We start from the raw sequence: 20188 nt of genomic DNA, 5'->3' as shown, positions 1-20188 counted from the left end.
ATACGAATGTGGTACAGAGTCCATTTTGCGGCTTCAGCAGTTCCAGCCGTTCAACAGTCTGATGGCAACAGGGAAAAAGCTTTTGCAGAACCTGGTGGACCTGCAGCGGACGCTGCGGAACCTCTTCCCAGAAGGCAGTAGGGAGAACAGTCCATGGTGGGGGTGTGAGGGGTCCCTGATGATGTTACGGGCTCGGGACACACAGCGCTGTGATGAGATGTCCTTGATGGAGGGAAGAGGAGCCCCAATGATCCCCGATTTAGTGTGTGACTCTGTGATTGTGTTTGCCCAATACATGCCCGTATTTCCCCACTGTGGGACAATAAAGACATCTGTTATCATATATATATCATATATATGTTTTATGTTATATATGTTATTATATATATATATATATATATATATATATATATATATATATATATATATATATATAGATAGATAGATAGATAGATAGATAGACACATAGATAGATAGATAGATAGATAGATAGATAGATAGATAGATAGATAGATAGATAGATAGATAGATAGATAGATAGATAGATAGATAGATAGATAGATAGATAGATAGATAGATAGATAGTGTATATATATAGAGAGAGATGTGTATATGTGAATGCAACATTCCTGCTAGACACGTTTTTATTGTGTTATTGTGTGAAGCAATGACACTAAATTATATTTAGGCCTCATAAAGCTTTCTACCAGCTCTGCTCCTGAGAAAAATGTTGTAAATTGTTGCTTCTTTGAACCCTTGTTTTCTTTCAAATCTTTTTAGGTTTTTATTTGTTAATTGGTGTCCATTAAAACTTTCTCCATCTCTGTGGGGTGAAAGTACATAAAAAGGAAACGTGTATCTCTTTTTTTACCCCAGTAAAATGCATATAAGAAGATAAAAATGTAACATGTAGGCTACAATGGATCAATGGATCAATGGATTGGTTTTGTGTAAAACTTTTCTCTATGAAGTTCATTGTAGGCTGTTGGATTTTAAAACAGTGAGGTAAGTCCTGATGTTCTGCAACCATTTTCACTTCAAAACTGAAGTTCAAGTGCACTGACTGACAGACCATTGATTTACTGCGCTGTAAGGTTTTAACACCTAAACTATTCACTAATCACTCTCACGCTAACGCCGGCTACAGAAAACGAAAGAGGAATTTCCTGTTTCACAAATATCCAGAAATGACAGCGAACAAGCATCACTTCTAAAACACACCGGACTGACTGGGTTTTTTTTTTTTAATCGACGTACCTTCTCCAGCTGCAGAAGCTGCGTAGCGATACGTCACGTCGAGTCTCTGCTCCTCTCTTACGCAATTTGCGCATCGCCTCCTCCTCCTCCTGTCATCTCGGCGCACCACCACCCTGGTCAGTGCGGGGAACTATTTTCTCTCGTAGCCGCGCTCTGCCGGAGCTGACTGAACCGCGCCATGGGGAACAGAGACGACGAGTATGATTTCTTGTTCAAGGGTAAGAAAGGGAAAGCAGGAGCAGGAGCTGCCTTGCTCAAAGGCCGTTCCTCTCCTTTAGCTGGCTAGCTGCGGTGGACGTCGCTGGTAAACATCAGCTAACGCAGCTAGCCGAGCTGCTCCGTAGCCAGTTGACTCACTTCCCCTGTTTTAATGCATCCCTTGTTCGCTGCTGTTTTTAGGTGTGGCTCTGCTCGTTTAAATTTTTTTTTCTTTTTTTTTTGTGTCCGACTCTTTGTTCTGGGGATATTTTAAATAAACGGGGAGTAAAGTGTTGTGTGGTGAGGAAACCCGCAGGCTAGTGGCTGGTAGTCAAGAAGAATAGAACTACAACACAAGCTGACTGTATGTTGGCTTTACTTTTAATAACTATGCACCGAGTTCCTTTTCAAACACCCATTGTGCTTTTTTTTTTTCCTGCCTGTCTCGTTTTGTAACTTGATAAAAAAAAAAAAAAAGAGTTGCATTGTTGGATACTTGATCCCTGAGGGAGGAAACTCGCTCCCTGTGAAAGGGAAGACAGAGGAAACTCCATTGTTGTTGTTTTTTTTTTTTTTTGCTGTTGTCAGGTTTCTAATTACCTCTGATCACAGGTACTTTCCCGTCAGCCACCTCTCCGTCTGTCCCATGACTAAAAAGCTAATATGTTCACCAAACAAAAGCAGGATCTGATCAGACCAGATCACTATTTTCAGCTGGAAGTCCTGGTTCCTGCACATCTGTAGGGGGCCGACATACCACAGCATGCTGCGTACCCACACACCTTTGTTTCTAATCGTACTCTAACTCAGGGCTGCACAGGTTAAAGGTTGCCTTGCCGTGCTGTGAATGCATTATTAATATGAATGAGTCAAAGGGGCCCCGGTCAGGTGGACACCGGCAGGAGGGATACTGATGACTCGTCAGGATGACACAGGAACCCAAGTCTTGAGAAATCGTTGAGTCAGATTTCTCGGAGAGCCGGCCACTGGCAGCTCCTTCCTGTCCGATTCCCAACAGGGGCCCAATCTGAAAACCATTCCTTTGCACAGCTAGAGCAGAGTTGCTCTGTACTTTCACCCCAAACACTGCCGCATATTCAGTATTGGACCTTTGCCTTCAGTAAAAATGCTATGGTATCATTGCATTGACACAAAAAAGTACAACACAGTGTTAATTAAATGTAACCACAACAAACAACACATAATCTTACTGTTACCATTATAGGAAATATTGATTATTGAGGATACAATAGTGGGGTAATATTTTATTTATTGTTCTATTATTCTCTTTGTTTGTATTTTTATTTAGTAATTAGTTTTTCTACGTGTCCTGTCTGGCAGGGTAGCATTAAGAATTGCTTTCTTAAAGAGAGGCCAACAGATTTACTTTCACAAGAGGAGCCTTACTGCTGTCACTAGGGCGCTTTGTTTGATATATATGCAAAAAAAACTTTATTAGATATTGTTTTTGGGATTATTTCAAATTCATTGGACGTGGAAACTGAAAGGTAAAAGAGAAATAAAGGAAGAGTGCAAGGTGAGGGTAAACATTTAAAGGGAGAAAAGTTGACAAGGTTATAACAAGCTGATATGAGCTGGTTGCTCAGAAGAGACCCAGAGAGCAGAGTAGTCCAATGATGGGCCGGTCAGACACTAAACGATCCTGTTCACACCGAGCCTGGTTCTGATGCAGGTTTCTTCCTGTGAAAGGGACGTTTACCTCTCTACCGTCACTGTGCATGCTTGGTATGGGGGATTGCTGCAAAGTTAACGACCCAATACATGCTCATCCAGGAGGAGTGAATGCTGCAAGTCCATGGCTGGCTTTCTTGGATAGAAAACCTTGTAACTAAATTTGAATAATTTGTTATTTTGTGAAATGTTTCCAAACTGCCTTGTTAGCGAGGTATACGTGGAGTAGCCTTATTTCAACCAGCTGACCAGCAGTATGCAGCAACCAGAGGTGGAGGAGCGATCCTGCTTTACTCTACTAGTCCATGTGCGTATTTGTAGTTCTGTGGTTTAGGGCTGCAGCTGACGATTCTTTTTATTTTTATGGTCGACTAATCACGATTATTTTTCTGGATGATCTCCATCATCACTTCAGTTGCTTGTATAACTATTTTGACTCACCTCCCTCTTGTTGTCACTTTTCTTTATTAGCTTTATAGATGATCCTCCATAAAATATTAATTTTAAATTTAACTGGCTTAGTTTATTTTTAATATTTCTATAAAAGTACATTTTTGTCATTGTAAAAGTTTTTAAAACAATCTTTCGACCGCCAAGCTTTTATTGTTGCTTAATATTTACAAAGATTTTAAACTATAGTGCAAAAAAGAGTCAGGCTTGCTCTCGATATTAAAATCCAGCAAATTATTAATTTCCAAATAACCTCCATTGCTCTAGTCACACATTAAAGTTAAATAAAACTATCCCGTCGTGTAGCTTCACTTTATTCTCAACCATTAATCTTAGTGGTAAATGAACACAGAAATAAACCCAGTAATAACTGTTAGCCTCCTCCGGGGCTGAAGAGCTTGATTTCACAACTACGCCTCCTGTTGACAAACCAAGCAGATATTTCAGCTTTAAACGGCCACATTCTCTGCTAAAATCAGTCTAAAAGTAAAATTTGTATCAAAGAAGATTTAATTTACATAACTTTACTAACTTTGGTGCCTTCTTCTGCAGTCATGTGATAGGGGCGCTCTCTTTGCTCACCGGGGAACTGGCGCTATACTGCCCTCTGCTGCAGCCTTAGTGAACTGCATGTGATTCAAACCACTGACGGTGAAATATTGAGACCGCAGCGATGTTTGTTATTAAACGACGTGTCGACGCACCAATTATTATTATTTTTTTCAAATTAAGGATCCTCATTAGCTGTTGCCAATGCAAACAGCTAATTTTTGCGTCGACAATTTTTATTTATTGAAATTGACGATAACTTCGACTAATCGTTTGAGCCCTTCTGTTAGGAAACCTGCAGTATTCATATGGTTGGTTTTGGGAGCTCACTTTACATTAATTTAAGAAAAAAAAGACTGTCACAGATATTTGTTAAAATTGGTTTACATGTAAAATTTCAGATTTACAACAATGTGAGTTATTTTTTTTTTTATCTCCCCTTCCTTTTTCATTTGCAGTCGTCCTTATCGGAGACTCGGGGGTGGGGAAGAGTAACCTGCTGTCCCGATTCACCCGGAACGAGTTCAACCTGGAGAGCAAGAGCACCATAGGGGTGGAGTTCGCCACCCGCAGCATCCAGGTGGACGGAAAGACGATAAAGGCGCAGATCTGGGACACGGCGGGACAGGAGCGCTACAGAGCCATCACCTCAGCGTGAGTGCTCCCTGAGTTAGAGATGTTTTTTTCAGCACGGCAGGACTGAACTCCCAGCAGCTTACTTTCCCCACGTTACGGCTCTGACCAGGTATTACCGGGGAGCGGTGGGAGCGCTCCTGGTCTACGACATCGCCAAGCACCTGACGTACGAGAACGTGGAGCGCTGGCTGAAGGAGCTGAGGGACCACGCCGACAACAACATCGTCATCATGCTGGTGGGCAACAAGAGCGACCTGCGCCACCTCAGGGCCGTGCCCACCGACGAGGCCCGAGCCTTCGCCGGTAAATCCCACTCAGTCAGTTCTGTGGTGGCGTAGGCGTAACCCGAGCCATAACAGAGACGTGTGAAACGTTTCCCCTCTTTCTCTCCCCGGCACCAGAAAAGAACACCCTGTCGTTCATCGAGACGTCAGCGCTGGACTCCACGAACGTAGAGGAGGCGTTCAAGAACATCCTAACAGGTAGGAGGAGCAACACGTGGCGCAGGTGGCAGCCACGTTCCCAGGAGAGCTGAGAGGAAACGGCAGCAGTAGAGACTCTGCTGTTTATTTGCTGCAGTGCTGAACAATTAATCGCAGTTTCAATATAATCGCAATTTAAAAAAACGCAATTTCCAAATCGCAGAGTCTGCAATTTTTGGCTATGTTACAATTAGGGAATTAGACACGTCCATTAGGTGTTGGTAAAATGTTTAAAGTGGGTTTGCCTCCACATGGAAGGGAAGACAGTTGCAACAGTGAGATAATCTAATTTTATTACTTGTTTTAGAGTTTATATAATCATACATTAAGTTCTGGTCAAGCAGTTTAATACATAGACTGGTTACACTCTATGTCCAACAAGGATTGATGTCCAAATCAATTAAAAGCTGTTCTCTTGAATAATATTCTGATTAATAGAAACATTAAAAGTTCTTGTTTTAAATAGTCCTTCTTTACAAACATCTTTTTTTAGAGAACATTTTTGTTGCTTGTGGTTAATGCAGAGAAAAGTCAAAATTACAATTTTGGTTGAAATATATTGTAGGCAGGACGCAATCATTTCTGCTCTGAGTTTAGATGCTGCGGATCTTTTAGCAACTAATCCACATGGCGAGGAAACAAATTGATTTGTTGTTTGTATATATTTTAAAACACATGATAAATTAAACTGGAAAAAAAAATTGCATTAAATTGCAATATTAAGAAAAAAAATCGCAATTAGATTATTTTGCAAAATCGTTCAGCCCTAGCAGTGACTGACAAACTAGACAAAGCAGAGCTGCAACATACACGTTGACACGAGGAGCTTTAATCAAGCTCAGTAAGTGCTGTAACCGGCATGTTTAACATCATGCTGAAACAACATTACAGAGGAGGACAGCTTTATCAGCAGACTCAGTGAAAATGGTTATCAGCTGCTTCTCAAGGCCTCCCCCCCACAAGGTCAGTTTTTGTGATTTATGGCACGTGAAAGGCTATCAGCGGGTGATGGGTCGGGTCCTAGAGCAGCGAAGATAACAAAACCAAAAAAACTCTTGACGGAGGGACAGAATGTGGTTTGATAGCGCAGAAGAATCCTTTGCAGGTCACTTTGTTTCAACCACGATCTTATTACCTTCGAGCGTAGTTCATGGCAAAAACTCATCTCCAGTGGGTCCGTCCTGGCACTAAGCCATCAGCTAACTCCATGTCAGCGTGGTCAGTTCGTTATGAAGCTGCTGCGAAATAGGGCTGAACAATTAATCGCATTTTCAATATAATCGCAATTTAAAAAAACACAATTTCCAAATCGCAGAGTCTGCAATTTTTGGCTATGTAACAATTAGGGAAGTAGACACGTCCATTAGGTGTCAGTAAAATGTTTAAAGTGGGTTTGCCTCCACATGGAAGGGAAGACAGCTGCAGCAGTGAGATAATCTAATTTTATTACTTGTATTAGAGTTTATATAATCATACATAGCATTAAGTACAGGTCAATCAGTTTAATACATAGACTTGCTTGTTGGTTGCACTTTATGTTCAACAAGGATTGATGTCCAAATCAACTAAAAGCTGTTCTCTTGAATAATATTCTGATCAATAGAAACATTAAAAATTCTTGTTTAAAATAGTCCTTGTTTACAAACATCTTTATTTAGAAGCAATTTTTGTTGCTTGTGATTAATGCAGAGAAAAGTCAAAATTGCACTTTTGGTTGAAATATATCGTAGGCAGCATTTTGCACCGAGTTTAGATGCTGTATGTCTTTTAGCAACTAATTTGCACAGCGAGGAAACAAGTTGATTTATTGTTTGTATATGTTTAAAAAGACATGATAAATTAAACTGGAAAAAAAAATCGCATTAAATCGCAATATTAAGAAAAAAAATCGCAATTAGATTATTTTCCAAAATCGTTTTGCCCTACTGCAAAACACTACCCTCCGTTAATCTAATGAGCTGACTGATGTAAGTAAGAGGTGGATGTCATTTAAATGCTCGTCTTGTTAGACTCATAAGTAAGTGAGGCACTGAGAGGAATGTTGCACGATAGTCTAAACTGTTGAGTTTCTGTCCCCAGAAATCTACCGCATCGTGTCACAGAAGCAGATAGCCGACAGATCCGCGCACGACGAGTCTCCGGGTAACAACGTAGTCGACATAAGCGTCCCGCCGACGACCGACGGCCAGAGGGGCAACAAACTGCAGTGCTGCCAGAGCCTGTGACGGCCAGCCTGACGACATCCGCCCTCTTCTTCGCTACGTCCACGCCCTCATCACGCCACCGGTGCACTTTTATTTCCCCCGTAGCTCCCTTCAAAGCCAGCTCCCTCTCTTTACTTTATCTCGCTCCATTTATTGTTTCGTCACTTCCCTCTGACTTGCGTTTCGTTTTTTTTTTTATTTTCGTGGGAATACTTTTAAAGTCACTTGTGCTCTTCTCTCCCACCATGAGGGATACATTTCAGAAGCCTTTAACGTCGACTGATCGGTCGAGTCGATGGTGGAGTCCGAGTGAAGGTCCTGCCTCGGTGAAGCATGTGAAGTGGTCTGAGCCCCACTGTAAAGCTGCAGCCAGCTTAGGGAATGCATTTCAGTGGCTGCCACTAGATGGTGCTGTGTAAACGAACTAAATAGAGTTACTCCAGCCTAATGAAGCAGTATTAAATGTTTGACAGTGTGCTTCTTACTCCCATCTGTCATCATGCCAAAAAAAAAAACTATTCTCACTAAGTATTTATTGAAGACGAGTTGGCTTCGTTTGTCATTGTCTTACTTTCAGTTGATGAACTGTGTAAATTTACAATAAAAGTCTTGACTGAAGCACTTTTCTATGTGTCCTTTCTGAAAAGACCTGGCTTGGTTTAATGCAAATTACTGATACATTTAGAAAACATGGCCACCTTGGAGTGAGTTACATGTTACGTGGCAAAAACGTAGATGTCAGTGATTTATTGTTGGACTGTTTGACTCGTGGACGATGACGCAAGCGTAGCATTTAGTAAGAAATTGTTGCTTTTTAATTGTGATAAATAGCTCAGTGTTTTTCTTTTTGGTTAGCAAGAACTACAATTTTTAGGTAAAATAAATTCAGAACAATTCATATTTTATTATAGCATATATAGAGTCATATTCAATAAATTAGATTATTGTCAAAAAGTCTTCATTTCAGTAACCCAATTAACTAAAGTAAACATTATATAGATTAGTTAGACGGGTGTTTTAAAGCCCTTATTTCTGTTCACAACAATGTTTTTTTATTACATATGAAAACATTTAAGATTGGAACATTACATCAAACCAATAAAAATACTTTTTTAATTTAGAAATGTGGGCTTAAAAGAAAAGTATGTTTATTTCTGGCTTGAAGGTTGTTATTTTCAACAGGTAATTTTAATCTGACAAATGAGCCTCATTGGAACCCATATTCTACTTGATTGAATATGACTGTAGTTTGCTTATACTTACGATGAAACATTTCTTTTTTTCCTCTTTAAGAAAAGCAAAGTTACCAGACTAGACTACAAAAACATGTATCTGATCATATTTGATGTGAAACACTGCAACAGGTTAGTTGAATGCTGGCGAGAGCAGTTTGTGAATCAGGTTTTTAAAGGCAGCCTATAAGTTTCCCCGCACAGCAAGAATTTGTCAAAACAAAAAAAAAAAAGAATTTTTGGCTGTAAAGTGGGAACTGGAAAACAAAGAGCGGTAAAAACACAATTCAGAGGTCTGTCCCTTGCTGAGCAAGCAAAAGGATGTTTAGAAAATGTGATCTTACAGTGCCTCACAAAAGGATTCCTTAGAAAAATATACTAAACAAAGCTGTTCCACTTTTTTTTTCTCTAAAATCCAGGCCTCAGAGGCCTGTGAGAGGACAAACGCCATGAAGAAACCAAGGAAGACAGGTCAGAGGAAACCGTCCATTTTACCCATGCTGGGAACTCAGCTAACACGATGCTCTGGGCAGATGAGAGACTAAAGCTGAACTAGTCTGCCAACATGTAAAATGTGTGTCAGAAACAGAGTGGTGACAGCATCATGGTGTGAGAAAATGTTCCTTTGACAGGTACAACAATGTTGGCCAGCGATGATGTTGACGTAGGTAAATATAATCTGAAAGCTGGAACTGCTTTGCCAATATGGGATAACGCAGCACTGCTGCCGATCCCTGTTGGTTCTGAGAAAGACACCATGAAGGACGTGCAGCTGTAACTGCAGTGACAGGGGGCTCTGCAGTAAGGTGGCTGAATATAAACACACTCCGCACTTTTCAGATTTATCTGAGAATCATTATGGTGAACTGAAGAAAGAGAAACAGGTGTTTAGCTTTGTTATCATTTGTGTTATTGGTTTCCTATGAGACTGAAGTTTCTCCTGTTTCAGCTGTTGTCACTACAGTTTGGTTCATAATGGAAACCTCTTTAATCTCTCTCTTCACTGAGTGATGCTGGGGGACTGTGGCCTCAGCCAGGTAGTTCAATTTGCCCTCTCTCTGGAGTGAAATTCTCAGCAAATATCTACAATGTCTTGCAAACATACCCCCCACCCCAACTTTTGACCTATTTCGTTATATTTAAACCTGTGTTTAAATTTTTTTTTACATCTTATTTTATGAGATGCATCTGCACAAAATAGTCTATGTAAAAGACTATTATTAAGAAAGACTTATGTTAAAGATGATGTGTTTATATATAAATGATACGTATATATATACATTCAAACCCTGTGCTATGAAGCCCCTAAAAGATTGTGGTGCAACCATTTACCTTCAAAAGTCCTTTAATTAGTTAAATGAAGTCAACCTGTATGCAACCTAAGAGTCACATGACCTTTTATTAAAAACATAATTTTAAAAGGCCTCAGACGCTGCAGCACTATTTAACAAGAGGTGTCACACCATGAAGACTTAAGATTAAACATTTCTTTTTTCCTCTTTAAGGAAAGCAAAGTTATCAGAATAGACTACAAAAACATGTATCTGATCATATTTGATGTAAAATACTGCAATAGGTTAGTTAAATGCTGGCTCGAGCAGTTTGTGAATCTGGTTTTTAAAGGCAGCCTATAAGTTTCCTTGCACAGCGAAAATTGTAAAAAAAAAAAAGCGAGATTTTTGGCTGTAAAGTGGGAACTGGAAAACAAAGAGCGGTAAAAACACAATTTAGAGGTCTCTCCCTTGCTGAGCAAGCAAAAGGATGTTTAGAAACCTAAGAGTCACATGACCTTTTATTAAAAACATAATTTTAAAAGGCCTCAGACGCTGCAGCACTATTTAACAAGAGGTGTCACACCATGAAGACTCAGGAGGTCTCCAAACAAGTCAGGGACAAAGTTGTTGAGAAGTACAAGTCAGAGTGGGGTGGTAAACATATCTAAATCTTAGATGCACCACCAAATCCATCATCCTCAAATAGAAAGGACATGGTACCATAGCAAATCTGCCAAACAAGGGCCGCCCCCAGAACTCCCAGACCAGGCAAGGAGGGCATTAAACAGAGAGGCAGCACAGAGACAGAAAAGGTAACTATGAAGGAGCTGCAGAGCTCTACAGCAGAGACTGGAGGATCTGTCCATAGAAACATAATAAGCGGTACACTCCATAGACTTGGGCTTTATGTAAGACTAGCCAGAAAAAGCTATTAATTAGTACTAAAAATAAGAAGGCACATATTGGGTTTGCAAAAAGACAGATGGGCGGCTCCCTAAATCTATGGAGGAAGGTGATCTGGTCAGATGAGACTTAAATTTTGCTTTCTGGCCACCAAGGAGAACACTGTCTTGTGAAATCCCAACACGTCCCATCACTTTAAGAACACCATCCCCACAGTGAAACATGGTGGTGGCAGCATCATGCTGTGGGGGAAGTTTTTTAGCAGCAGCGGCTGGGAAACTGGTCCAAGTCGAGGGAAAGATGATGGTAATAAATACGGGATATTCAGGAGCAGAACCGGGGACAGACTGTCTGTGATGTGAGATCGGGACGAAGGTTCACTTTCCAGCAGGACAATGACCTGAAGCAGACTGCTAAAGCAACACCGGAGAGGTTTAAATGGAGCTTTAAAATGTGTTGGAAAGGCCTAGTCAAAGTCCGGACCTCAATCCAATTGAGAATCTGTGGTAAGACTTGAAGATCGTTGTTCACAAATGAAAACTATCCAACCTGAAGGAGGTGGAGCAGTTTAGCCTTGAGGAATGGGCAGAAATCCCAGAGGCAAGATGTGATGAGCTCATTGAGGCAGATCCAAAGCCACTTGCAGCTGGAATCGCTGTAAAACGTGGCTCTTCAAAGTAACTCTAGAGCCACATTTATGTTATATACATCTGAAGTTTTGTAATATTTTTCCCTTATCTTGTTTGCTTCACAGTAAAATAATAATCCATCTTCAAGTGTGTATCCATCTCCTCTAAACCAAACAGTGTAAACTCTCAAACAATCCATTTCAATTCCAATACCTTTTTGTAGGCGTTACATGGATGGGTGAAAATATGTTTCATTTTCTAAGATTTTCTTAAGGTAACTCTCTCCTAATTCCCAAGAATACAAAATGTTGAAATCTGCACTGTGCATCACTGTATCATACAACTCCAATAAAAGTTAGAAGTTTGTGTTTTTAAAGGGAGAAATAAGGAAAGGTTAAATGGGAATGAATACATGCATTTTAAGTTTTAGATTCTGTGATTTTTTTTTCACAAGATGAGCCACTTTCTCACAGACTAAAAAATGTTGCTCACACGTTAAGCCCCGGTTCAACTAAACTAACTTTGAGCTTTCCTATAAATACCATTTACTAATAACATATCACGATGTGCCAAGTCGCACAGATATTCTAGGAATTTGGGGAAAACAAGCCCAAACACGGTTTCTAGGCCGTAGAAATGTTTTCTCCTTGTGTGATTTTTTTGTTTTCTACCTCCTAGCAAGATCCGACGATCAACAACAGATCAACTCATGTTTCTCCAGCTAAGCTGCTTATGCGGAGGACTGGATCAGGAGATGGCGCTGATTTGGCAGTAAAACTTTTGAGATTAGCAGTTTGTTTTCCATCAGGATTAGTGAGGCTGTTGACCAAAACAAGAGGAGCGCTGTCCCTCACCGCTGTCTGCCAAGGCCAAAGGACGAGATGTAAACAAGCGTCAAAACCATCAGAAGAGCCACAATAAAGTCGGGTAATGATCACAGGCCACGCCTTCTCCATTAATGCTCGCTAAGAATTTATTATGACATTTTAGCAAACAGTTCTTGGCTGATTTGAAGGTACCAGGATTGGAGAGAGATCCTGTAGCATATCAGAAAACAGAGCAATATTAAAAACAAAAAGAACAGCAACTCAGCCTATGAAATATAAACAATCCTGCCTCTTAAAAGAAAAGAAAAAAAAGATGGCAAAAGACATTTCCATGTTGATGAACGTACATAAGAAAAACATTATTTACAATCTTTCTCCTGGATGGCATTTCGGAGAGGTAAATGCATCGATAGACTCTGGATGATTTCCACCTCTCCATGGTGACGCCGCGGCCAAACCGGGGGCAGTTTTGCATAATTTTTTACTCGCCGTGAACAGACATTCAACACTAAAAATCAACCCACAAATGCAGTTCAGTTCATGTTGCTCAACAGAGTCGTTGGTGTTCACGCCGAGTGGGGAAATCCCAGCGATGATCCGGCACGATGGAAGAGGTACAGTCTGAGGGTGGATCTTAAATGGGTTTTCCTTTCTTTCCCAAAAAGCATCGCTGATCAAATATCTCCCTGGGGCAGTGGGGCAAACTACCAGAAGGTAGCAGAATAATCAAATGATCAGATCCAACCATCTGGCCCTTAGAGAATCCTTCTCATTCAAAGAGGTGTAAAAAAAAAAGATTGATTTCTTTGTTTCATCTGCCTAATTACTGTTCATTTGGAGTTTATGTCCAAGCTTTCCTCCCAAAAAGAGTCTACACAAAGTGTGTCTGGAGAAATGAATCCATGTAAAATGCAAACACAGATGGCATAAGATAAGAGCAAACTGCAAAGTCTGATCTCGGCATGGTTTTTGGTGATAAAGACAGACTTTAAACTTCAAGCTCCGTCATCTGGCAGCAGGGTTGAGATTTTCCCTTTTTCTTTGGAATTTCGTTTCCCTGGGAACTAATATAATTTCGACACATTGGTTACCACGGAACCAAAATTGCAAAATGTCAACATGTTCAAATGAAATAGGGTGTAAAATGCCAACAGTGGTACTGAAGCAGCCCGTGTAACAAACTTTTATTTTCAAGGCATTCGTTGTGTTCATGAGGCTTTGACCCCCAAACACAGGGGGTTGTTTATTATATGGCCAAAAAGACTGATACAGTAAAAAAAAAATTTTAATTATTATTGAATTAAACACAAAATATTGTATTAAAATTTTAGGTCTACATCGCCCGCCATAAGTCTGGTCTGATCATCACCAAAAGCGATCAAGAAATGAATGGAGCAGGGCATGTGTAATGAGGCATTCCTCTAAATGCAGTGGTAAGGGCTGTTTTCTCTGGGTGCCTCCCTCACTCTATACTAATACATGTTAGGTAAACTTAATAATTAACCAATCAATGCATGCTTATTTCCCTTTCCATGGTCCCATGGTGGACTGGCCAGCCGCCCGGGGCGTACCCCGCCTCTCACCACATGCCCTCTAGGCACCCCCCCAGGGACCCTGCAAGGATTATCTGGGCTTAGAAAAATGGATGGAATGAGGTCAAAAAACAAAAACGTGTCATGACACATTAGTCTTTCTACGTTTTTCTGTCACCTTCTACATCCCACTGTGCTGAAAAAAAAAAAAAAAAAAAAAAGAACTTGAACCCCACTTACTGCGGTGGAAAAAAAAAAAATAATGACACAAAATATGAAGATAGCTGGAAGAAAACGCAGAATTCTCACACTCAGAACAAGAACGTTGAACTCAAACCCCAAGGTGTGAAGGTCAACCAAGAGGAAAACAAAACTGGGAAAATCTTTTAAAAAGCAGTTTGGTTTTCTGTTTAAGTGCTGACGATACAAAAACCTCGATGAGGGCGCTGTTAAAAGCCTGCTTTCGTTGGAAAACAGTAAATCCAACCAGTCTAGTGAAATATAAAAAGAACCCCCCCCAAAGAAAGAAGTAAAATGACTTATTGTGCGTATGCATGCGTAAGTGTGCATGGTAGTCTCGTTGTGCACAGTAAAAACCTTCATTTCCACAGTGTTCCTATTGCACATCTCATGGTACACAGTCATCCCTAAAAAAAACAACAACAAAAAAAACTGCTGCAGCGCAAAATCTGAGTTGCAGGTTAAACTCAAGCTGCATTTCAACATCTGGATGTGGAAGTAGAAACCAAAGAGCCAAAGGTTTTTCCAGCCGTCCGTCACAGCGAGACCAGAAAAGACGGTGAAAGCGGTTCCACCTCAAGCTTAAGTTGTGTTTTTGTGGCGGTAACCCGCCAGAACGTATAAAACCTCAGGGGCGTGAATACCTCTGCAAGACAGAGCGTGTTAAAACCATCCACTGCAAAGTCATCCACTGAAACTATAGGGGACAACCAATAGAAATCACAGCCCTGGTAAGTGTTCACCCCCCCCCCCTCATTATCCATCACGATGAGTCAGAAAACATGTTTCTGAACAAAACACGCACTTTTTTGTTGTTGTTGCATATACTCGATCAAAACACCCAGCGATGACAAACAGGACTCAGTTAAAACGTGCACATTACTATGACCTGCAGAGCACATTTGGGAGATGCAAAGTAAAAAAGTAAATAAAAATTAGGCAAAAGGGAAGAAAGCAAATAATAAGAATAATAATAAAAAAGAGCCCATAAGTGCTTCTCATGAAGTCCAACCAGCAAACACGATGCAAGCTCCCACACGTCTCCATCTGCTCTCATACTATACTCTCGCTGGCAGACTTCTTGACTTTGCTGGAGAGCAAGGAATGCTGGGAAGAGTTAGACTCCTTCGCTTCGGGCACGAGAAGGCGGACTTTCTGATTGGTCCGTCGCCACTCGGAGTAGAGCTGACAGTGGTAGCGGAACGACACCTGCGAACGGAAAACACAGGTGAGAGACGGTCGTCGGCGCGGCGACGGGGCCGAGCCAAACAGCTGCGCCCGCGCTCCTGTTTACCAGAGTCCAGAGGACGTAGATGGTGAAGAGGGCGATGGTGAGCGCTATGAGGCCCACGGCCTGCAGCCAGCTCCCCATGTGGAGGTGGTCCTGAGCCCCCTTCAGGCACAGCCAGCCGGAGATGGCGGCGAGGGGCGTGATGAAGAGGAAGCATACCATGTCGCAGAACAGCGTCCTCTTCTCATTACGAGGGCCGGGGTCCTGCAGCCACTGTGGGGAGGGGGCAGGAGCAGGAGAGGAAGGCAAGCGAGACATTAACAGAAGAAGTAAGCAGAAAGTTAAAAATCGCAGCCAGTCAAGCATACAGAGCCCCGCAAAAGTATTCACACCCCTTGGAACTGCTCTCGTTGTGCGACATGCCGCAAACGGCAACGCACTTCATCGGGATCCGTGATCGACCAGCGCATATTTGTAAAGAGGAATATGTTTGTGTACAACATATAAAATACAATCTGAAAAAAGTTGCGTCCATTCTGGTCACCCCGCACTGCAAAAATACAACTAAAAATAAGAAATGTTTTTTTCATTGATTTGAGCAGGTAAGACTATTTGCCAATGGAATAATTTTTGCACTTGAAATAAGCTGATGGAGATGAATCGTTCCTATTTTAAGTGCAGTATAATCTAATTATCTTATTTTAGGGGTAAAAATGCTCATTCCATAGGCACATAATCTTATTTACCTGCTCAAATCAAGGGCAAATACATTCATTTCAAGAAAATTTGACTTATTTTTAGTTCTCTTTTTGAAGTGCGGTACCTCCGAATAACGTCTACAGCAGGCAGCTGGCAGCCAACACAGAAAGCTTCGATCGTGCCACGGAGAGCTGCGCTCAGTCAGTTACCTGGAAATACCAAAGAGGACGGCCCAGCTGGAAGCCTACCGATACAAGGCGGCCCAGCTCTACCGACAGGCCAGGCAGAGAGAGCGTCGATCGGAGAAGCAGCCAGGAGGTCAATGGTAGCTCTGGAGGAGCTGCAGAGGCCTGCAGCTCGGCTACCAAACAGTGCTGACAGAACACGCGTGTCACACACGTCACAGAGGACCTGTTAGCAGTTGGTTCACGGTTTAGATCCGAACACATTCAGGTGTTAAGAGCGGTCCAGTCAAAGCCCACACCCTAAATCCAACTGACAGTCAGTGCCAAGACTTAAAATAATTGATGTTTAACCACAGTCACAGTCTTGGACCAACCGGACTAAACCTGCGCCACCGTGCTGAATAGCAATGTGGACATTTCTGGCAGTGAGAGTCAATCCTTAAAGGTGATTCTCCAAAGTTCACGCTAAAACTTTCTCACTTATATATGAGCCGGAGGATGAAAAGAAAAAAAAAAAAGAGCAGAAAAATAGTTGCAGCAGCAGTAAAACCTTTGCAGGGCTCTGTAGCAGAGAATCAAGAAGCTGAGAAGGAGACGGCGGATGCAGACGAGGCTCAGCGCATCGACCTTTGTTACCTCTGTGACGGGCCTGGGTCGCCTCTCGATGCTGAAGTCGGTGTGGCAGAGCTCGCAGGAGTTGGTGTTGGACGAGGACAGCCACCTCTCCAGGCAGCTCTTGTGCACCGTGCCCAGCGTGCCGTTGCAGTCACACGGCGACAGGAGGCCCTCGCCGCTGGCGCCCTCGTGGCAAATACGGCAGATGGGGCCATCGCTGGTGCAACGTCAAAACATTCAGTCAACAAAAAGGGGAGCAGTTGTGCTGCGCTGACACCGTTTGCGAGCGTCCTACCTTTGCGCGCTCACGGGTTTGAGCACGGAGGACAGCAGCCGCCCGTCCAGGGCCGTGACCTGGGCCACGTAGAGCGCCTGGCACGCGTCGCCGCCCGCTTCCTCCACAAACTTCCAGGGACCCGCCGTGCCGGCACAGTCGCACAGGGAGCCGGGCAGGTGGCAGCAGCCGCCTGTCGTCATGGTCGCCGCCTCGTCCGGAGGACCGGGGCCGTAGGGCTGGAGGCGACCCGGGGTGGCGGACACGACCGGGGGCGAGCTCCTCCTGCTTTCCCACCAGAGGACGACGTCTCTACAGAGAAGCAGATGTGCTGGGAATTAAGTCGCGCCAAAGATAAAACGCTGGATAAAAACGAGGAGCTAAACTCCCCAGAAGACTAAAGAGCAACACGGAGTGACTCTGGAGTGATTACGCCTGAAATGAACCACAGAGAAATCCTTTAACTCTTTCAAATGTAGATTGGGGTTGAGCCCTGTTTGTCCTCATTGGGCTATTAACTATGTTTTAAAAACTCTTGTGTAATTTTCCATCTGAATTTATTTAGTAAAATGTTCATTTATTTATTTCTTTACACACATTCCTAACTCTGCAGAGTCAGCTGTATGACGGCTCATCTGTGTAGCTCCTCCTTACACTTCTGTTCTTTAAGCTTTTAGAAATCCCCTCTATTCTCCACTCATTCTCTGATTTATTTTCGCATCATAAAACGTGCTCTTATGCTCTGCAGCTTTCTCTCTGCGCAAACGAAGGGACTTTCATTCAGAGTGTGTCATAGCCGTGGCCTTTTTTTTTTTTTTGGTAGTTGCATGTTTGCTGTTAAAGCAAAAACCTGAACGTCATCAGCCTGGCGAGCTGCGTCTTCAAACCAAATATTTCTATTTGTTTTGTTCCTGTTTGAAAAGACACACAAAATTCATTATTGAGCAACACATCCAGCGCGAGCCCCCCCCTCTCCTCAGAGACATGTGGCACACCAACAATAAAGAAAGTCTTTGCTTTTTACAGCTATTGTTTAACATTTTCAGTCCTTTGCCTCTACCCTTCAGAGGATTGCACCGCATCACACTCCCCGCCTCAAACCTTACTTAGGTTCAACACAGTTATGGAGTCGGCTCCTTTTCAGAAAGACTCGAATCGGCCAGCAAAACACCTGATTTCCCGTGTGACTGGATGAGGGATGATGTTGTGATCAGAAAGCGCGTGAAAACAAATACTAAACTAACTGGATATATATATATATAGTAAATAATGTGAAACTGGGTCACTCAAAGACCGGAGTTGGTCTGTTGGGAATTATGAATCCATTTCCTGCCACGTCAGCAGAAACAAAATTCTAGTAAAAATATGGACTGTATCATCTATGGGAAAGCTGCTCATTTGGATATGGACAAGTCCACCCTCTCTCTAAGCAGTTATTAATCCCTCCTAAAGGCCGGAGTAATGTCAGTGCCGGTGAATGAGATGCCTGGCCCTCTGATAACCAGCTGTTTGCCTCCAGATAACCACCAGTGCATAGTTTTGGCCCCCGTTAGCCTCACAGCGAGACAACTGAAGAGGCCTTTATATTAATGTGGGTTACAGATTAATTTATCTGACAGAATAAACGTGTATTTACTGGGCCTGTGTGTGTGGGAACGTTCAGGAAACGACACGGCCTGGGTGCCTCCATGTGACCCACTCATTGCCCTGTGCAGGTAAGAGTTAGTTAATTAACGCAACACGTAACGTCAGCAGAGACTATAGAGAAAGGACTCCTGGCTCAATGGGTTAAAAAAAAAAAGAGTTACGCTTCAGGGCCTAATTTGTAAACTTACTTCCTGATCTGCTGAAAAGATGACAATCTGACACTTTGTTATTCACGCAGGCTGAAAACATGGGGCCACGATTAGGAGTGTGTCCCAATCCTTGACCCAGATAAACAAAGAGCCCCCCCATCATCAGACACTACAGCTAAACCCCATCAGCTGCTTTTTGTTTCTACATGAGGGTCAGCTAGACATGGATGCTTTTATTATCCAGGTAAACGCGTGAGTTTACAGACAGTCGTGTTGTAAATGGGTAAAAACAACCCAGCATGGTGGACGGCAGTGATCGGGGACATATGCCGTGTCTGCTCCGGCCAGCTGCTGCTGCAGCTGCAGACAGATGTGGAGCTGTGACGCGGACTATTGTCTGGATCAGCGGCGGCGCTGCGGCCAGCAGACTGGACACGGTCCAGCCAGCCCAGCTCATCCTGACCGCGGCTTTGTTTTGCACCACTCCTTTTTATTTACGCTTTCCGGTTAAAAAAAAGAAAAAAGAAGAAGAAGAAGTAGAAGAAAAACAGCCACCATGTTCCAGACAGAGCCTCGCAGCGTTAGCTAGCTGTCAGAGCGGCTACAGCAGGAGGAAGGCGGACCACTCACCTCCTCCCGTCCTCCGTGGGGGTTCGTGGCGGCTTGTCTGTCAGCCTCGCTTTGTCGCCTCACTTCATGTTCACAGCGGGAGGAGAGGAGCGACAACACGGTCCACACCACGGAGCTGGAGCCGCTGTCTGCGCTGCTAGCCGACTAGCAGCTTCCTCTCTTTCTCTTCTCTCCCGTCCTGTCAGCTGATGCAGCGGCGCAGGCCAGGCTTCCGCTTTCCGCGAGCTTTAAATCCACCATGAGATCTCGGCGTCTGCGGTCAGGAGCCAGCGTGCGCGCGCCCAGCCTGCTGGTAAATGACAGCAGCGTGGCAGAGAGAGAGGGGGGGGGGGGGGGGGGGGCTCCAGCTGTCACGAACATTAGCCTCGCCTTATGAACACCCAGAGCCGCCAGGACAAAGCCAGCGCCTTTTACGACAACACGCGTAGTAAGGAACTGGGAATTCTGGTTAATATTACAGATTGACGTAAATAAAGCAAAATAAATAAATACTGGGATCCCTCCCCTCCCCTCTCCTACCCACACACGCCCAGTCAAGTAGCAGAGTTGTAAAGTGGAGGGAAAACACTTCCTGGTTTTATTAAGTCTGAAAATGTGTCCCAGTCTCCTCCAGACACCAGATTAAACCGAGTCAGAGTTGACAGGAAAACACC

The 20188-nt window shown here is 43.0% G+C and overlaps 2 protein-coding genes across 2 annotated transcripts; one reads left to right on the top strand and one right to left on the bottom strand.

Annotated features, from left to right (window-relative positions):
* The first annotated feature begins 1331 nt into the window (after window positions 1-1331).
* On the top strand, window positions 1332-8089 carry LOC105932459 (ras-related protein Rab-11B). The gene is made up of 5 exons (XM_012871641.3): window positions 1332-1475; window positions 4605-4800; window positions 4892-5085; window positions 5184-5264; window positions 7344-8089. Exons 1-5 carry the CDS (start codon window positions 1436-1438, stop codon window positions 7487-7489), a joined length of 657 nt encoding a protein of 218 aa, XP_012727095.1. The 5' UTR covers window positions 1332-1435; the 3' UTR covers window positions 7490-8089.
* Window positions 8090-12454: 4365 nt separating this feature from the next.
* On the bottom strand, window positions 12455-19844 carry LOC105932480 (membrane-associated ring finger (C3HC4) 2). The gene is made up of 5 exons (XM_012871675.3): window positions 19536-19844; window positions 17131-17421; window positions 16857-17052; window positions 15400-15609; window positions 12455-15314 (listed from the first exon to the last, which is right to left on the bottom strand). The coding sequence occupies exons 2-5, from the start codon at window positions 17310-17312 to the stop codon at window positions 15159-15161; spliced, it is 744 nt and encodes a 247-aa protein (XP_012727129.2). The 5' UTR covers window positions 17313-17421; window positions 19536-19844; the 3' UTR covers window positions 12455-15158.
* Between the last annotated feature and the right edge of the window lie 344 nt (window positions 19845-20188).

Source organism: Fundulus heteroclitus, chromosome 9 (genome assembly GCF_011125445.2).
Source record: "Fundulus heteroclitus isolate FHET01 chromosome 9, MU-UCD_Fhet_4.1, whole genome shotgun sequence".
In the NCBI taxonomy this organism is placed as follows: Eukaryota; Metazoa; Chordata; class Actinopteri; order Cyprinodontiformes; family Fundulidae; genus Fundulus; species Fundulus heteroclitus.
Note: the sequence above shows the minus strand (reverse complement) of the source record. Positions and strands in the feature narration are given on the sequence as shown.

What these genes read in the sequence shown, in the direction of transcription:
- LOC105932459 (XM_012871641.3), top strand. Translation starts at nt 1,436, where the DNA reads ATGGGGAACAGAGACGACGAGTATGATTTCTTGTTCAAGG. An exon ending in TACAGAGCCATCACCTCAGC is followed by an intron (nt 4,801 to 4,891) that starts GTGAGTGCTCCC and finishes GGCTCTGACCAG; the next exon opens with GTATTACCGGGGAGCGGTGG. An exon ending in CGAGGCCCGAGCCTTCGCCG is followed by an intron (nt 5,086 to 5,183) that starts GTAAATCCCACT and finishes CCCCGGCACCAG; the next exon opens with AAAAGAACACCCTGTCGTTC.
- LOC105932480 (XM_012871675.3), bottom strand. Translation starts at nt 17,312, where the DNA reads ATGACGACAGGCGGCTGCTGCCACCTGCCCGGCTCCCTGTGCGACTGT. An exon ending in AAACCCGTGAGCGCGCAAAG is followed by an intron (nt 17,053 to 17,130) that starts GTAGGACGCTCG and finishes ACGTTGCACCAG; the next exon opens with CGATGGCCCCATCTGCCGTA. An exon ending in TCTACGTCCTCTGGACTCTG is followed by an intron (nt 15,315 to 15,399) that starts GTAAACAGGAGC and finishes TTCCGTTCGCAG; the next exon opens with GTGTCGTTCCGCTACCACTG.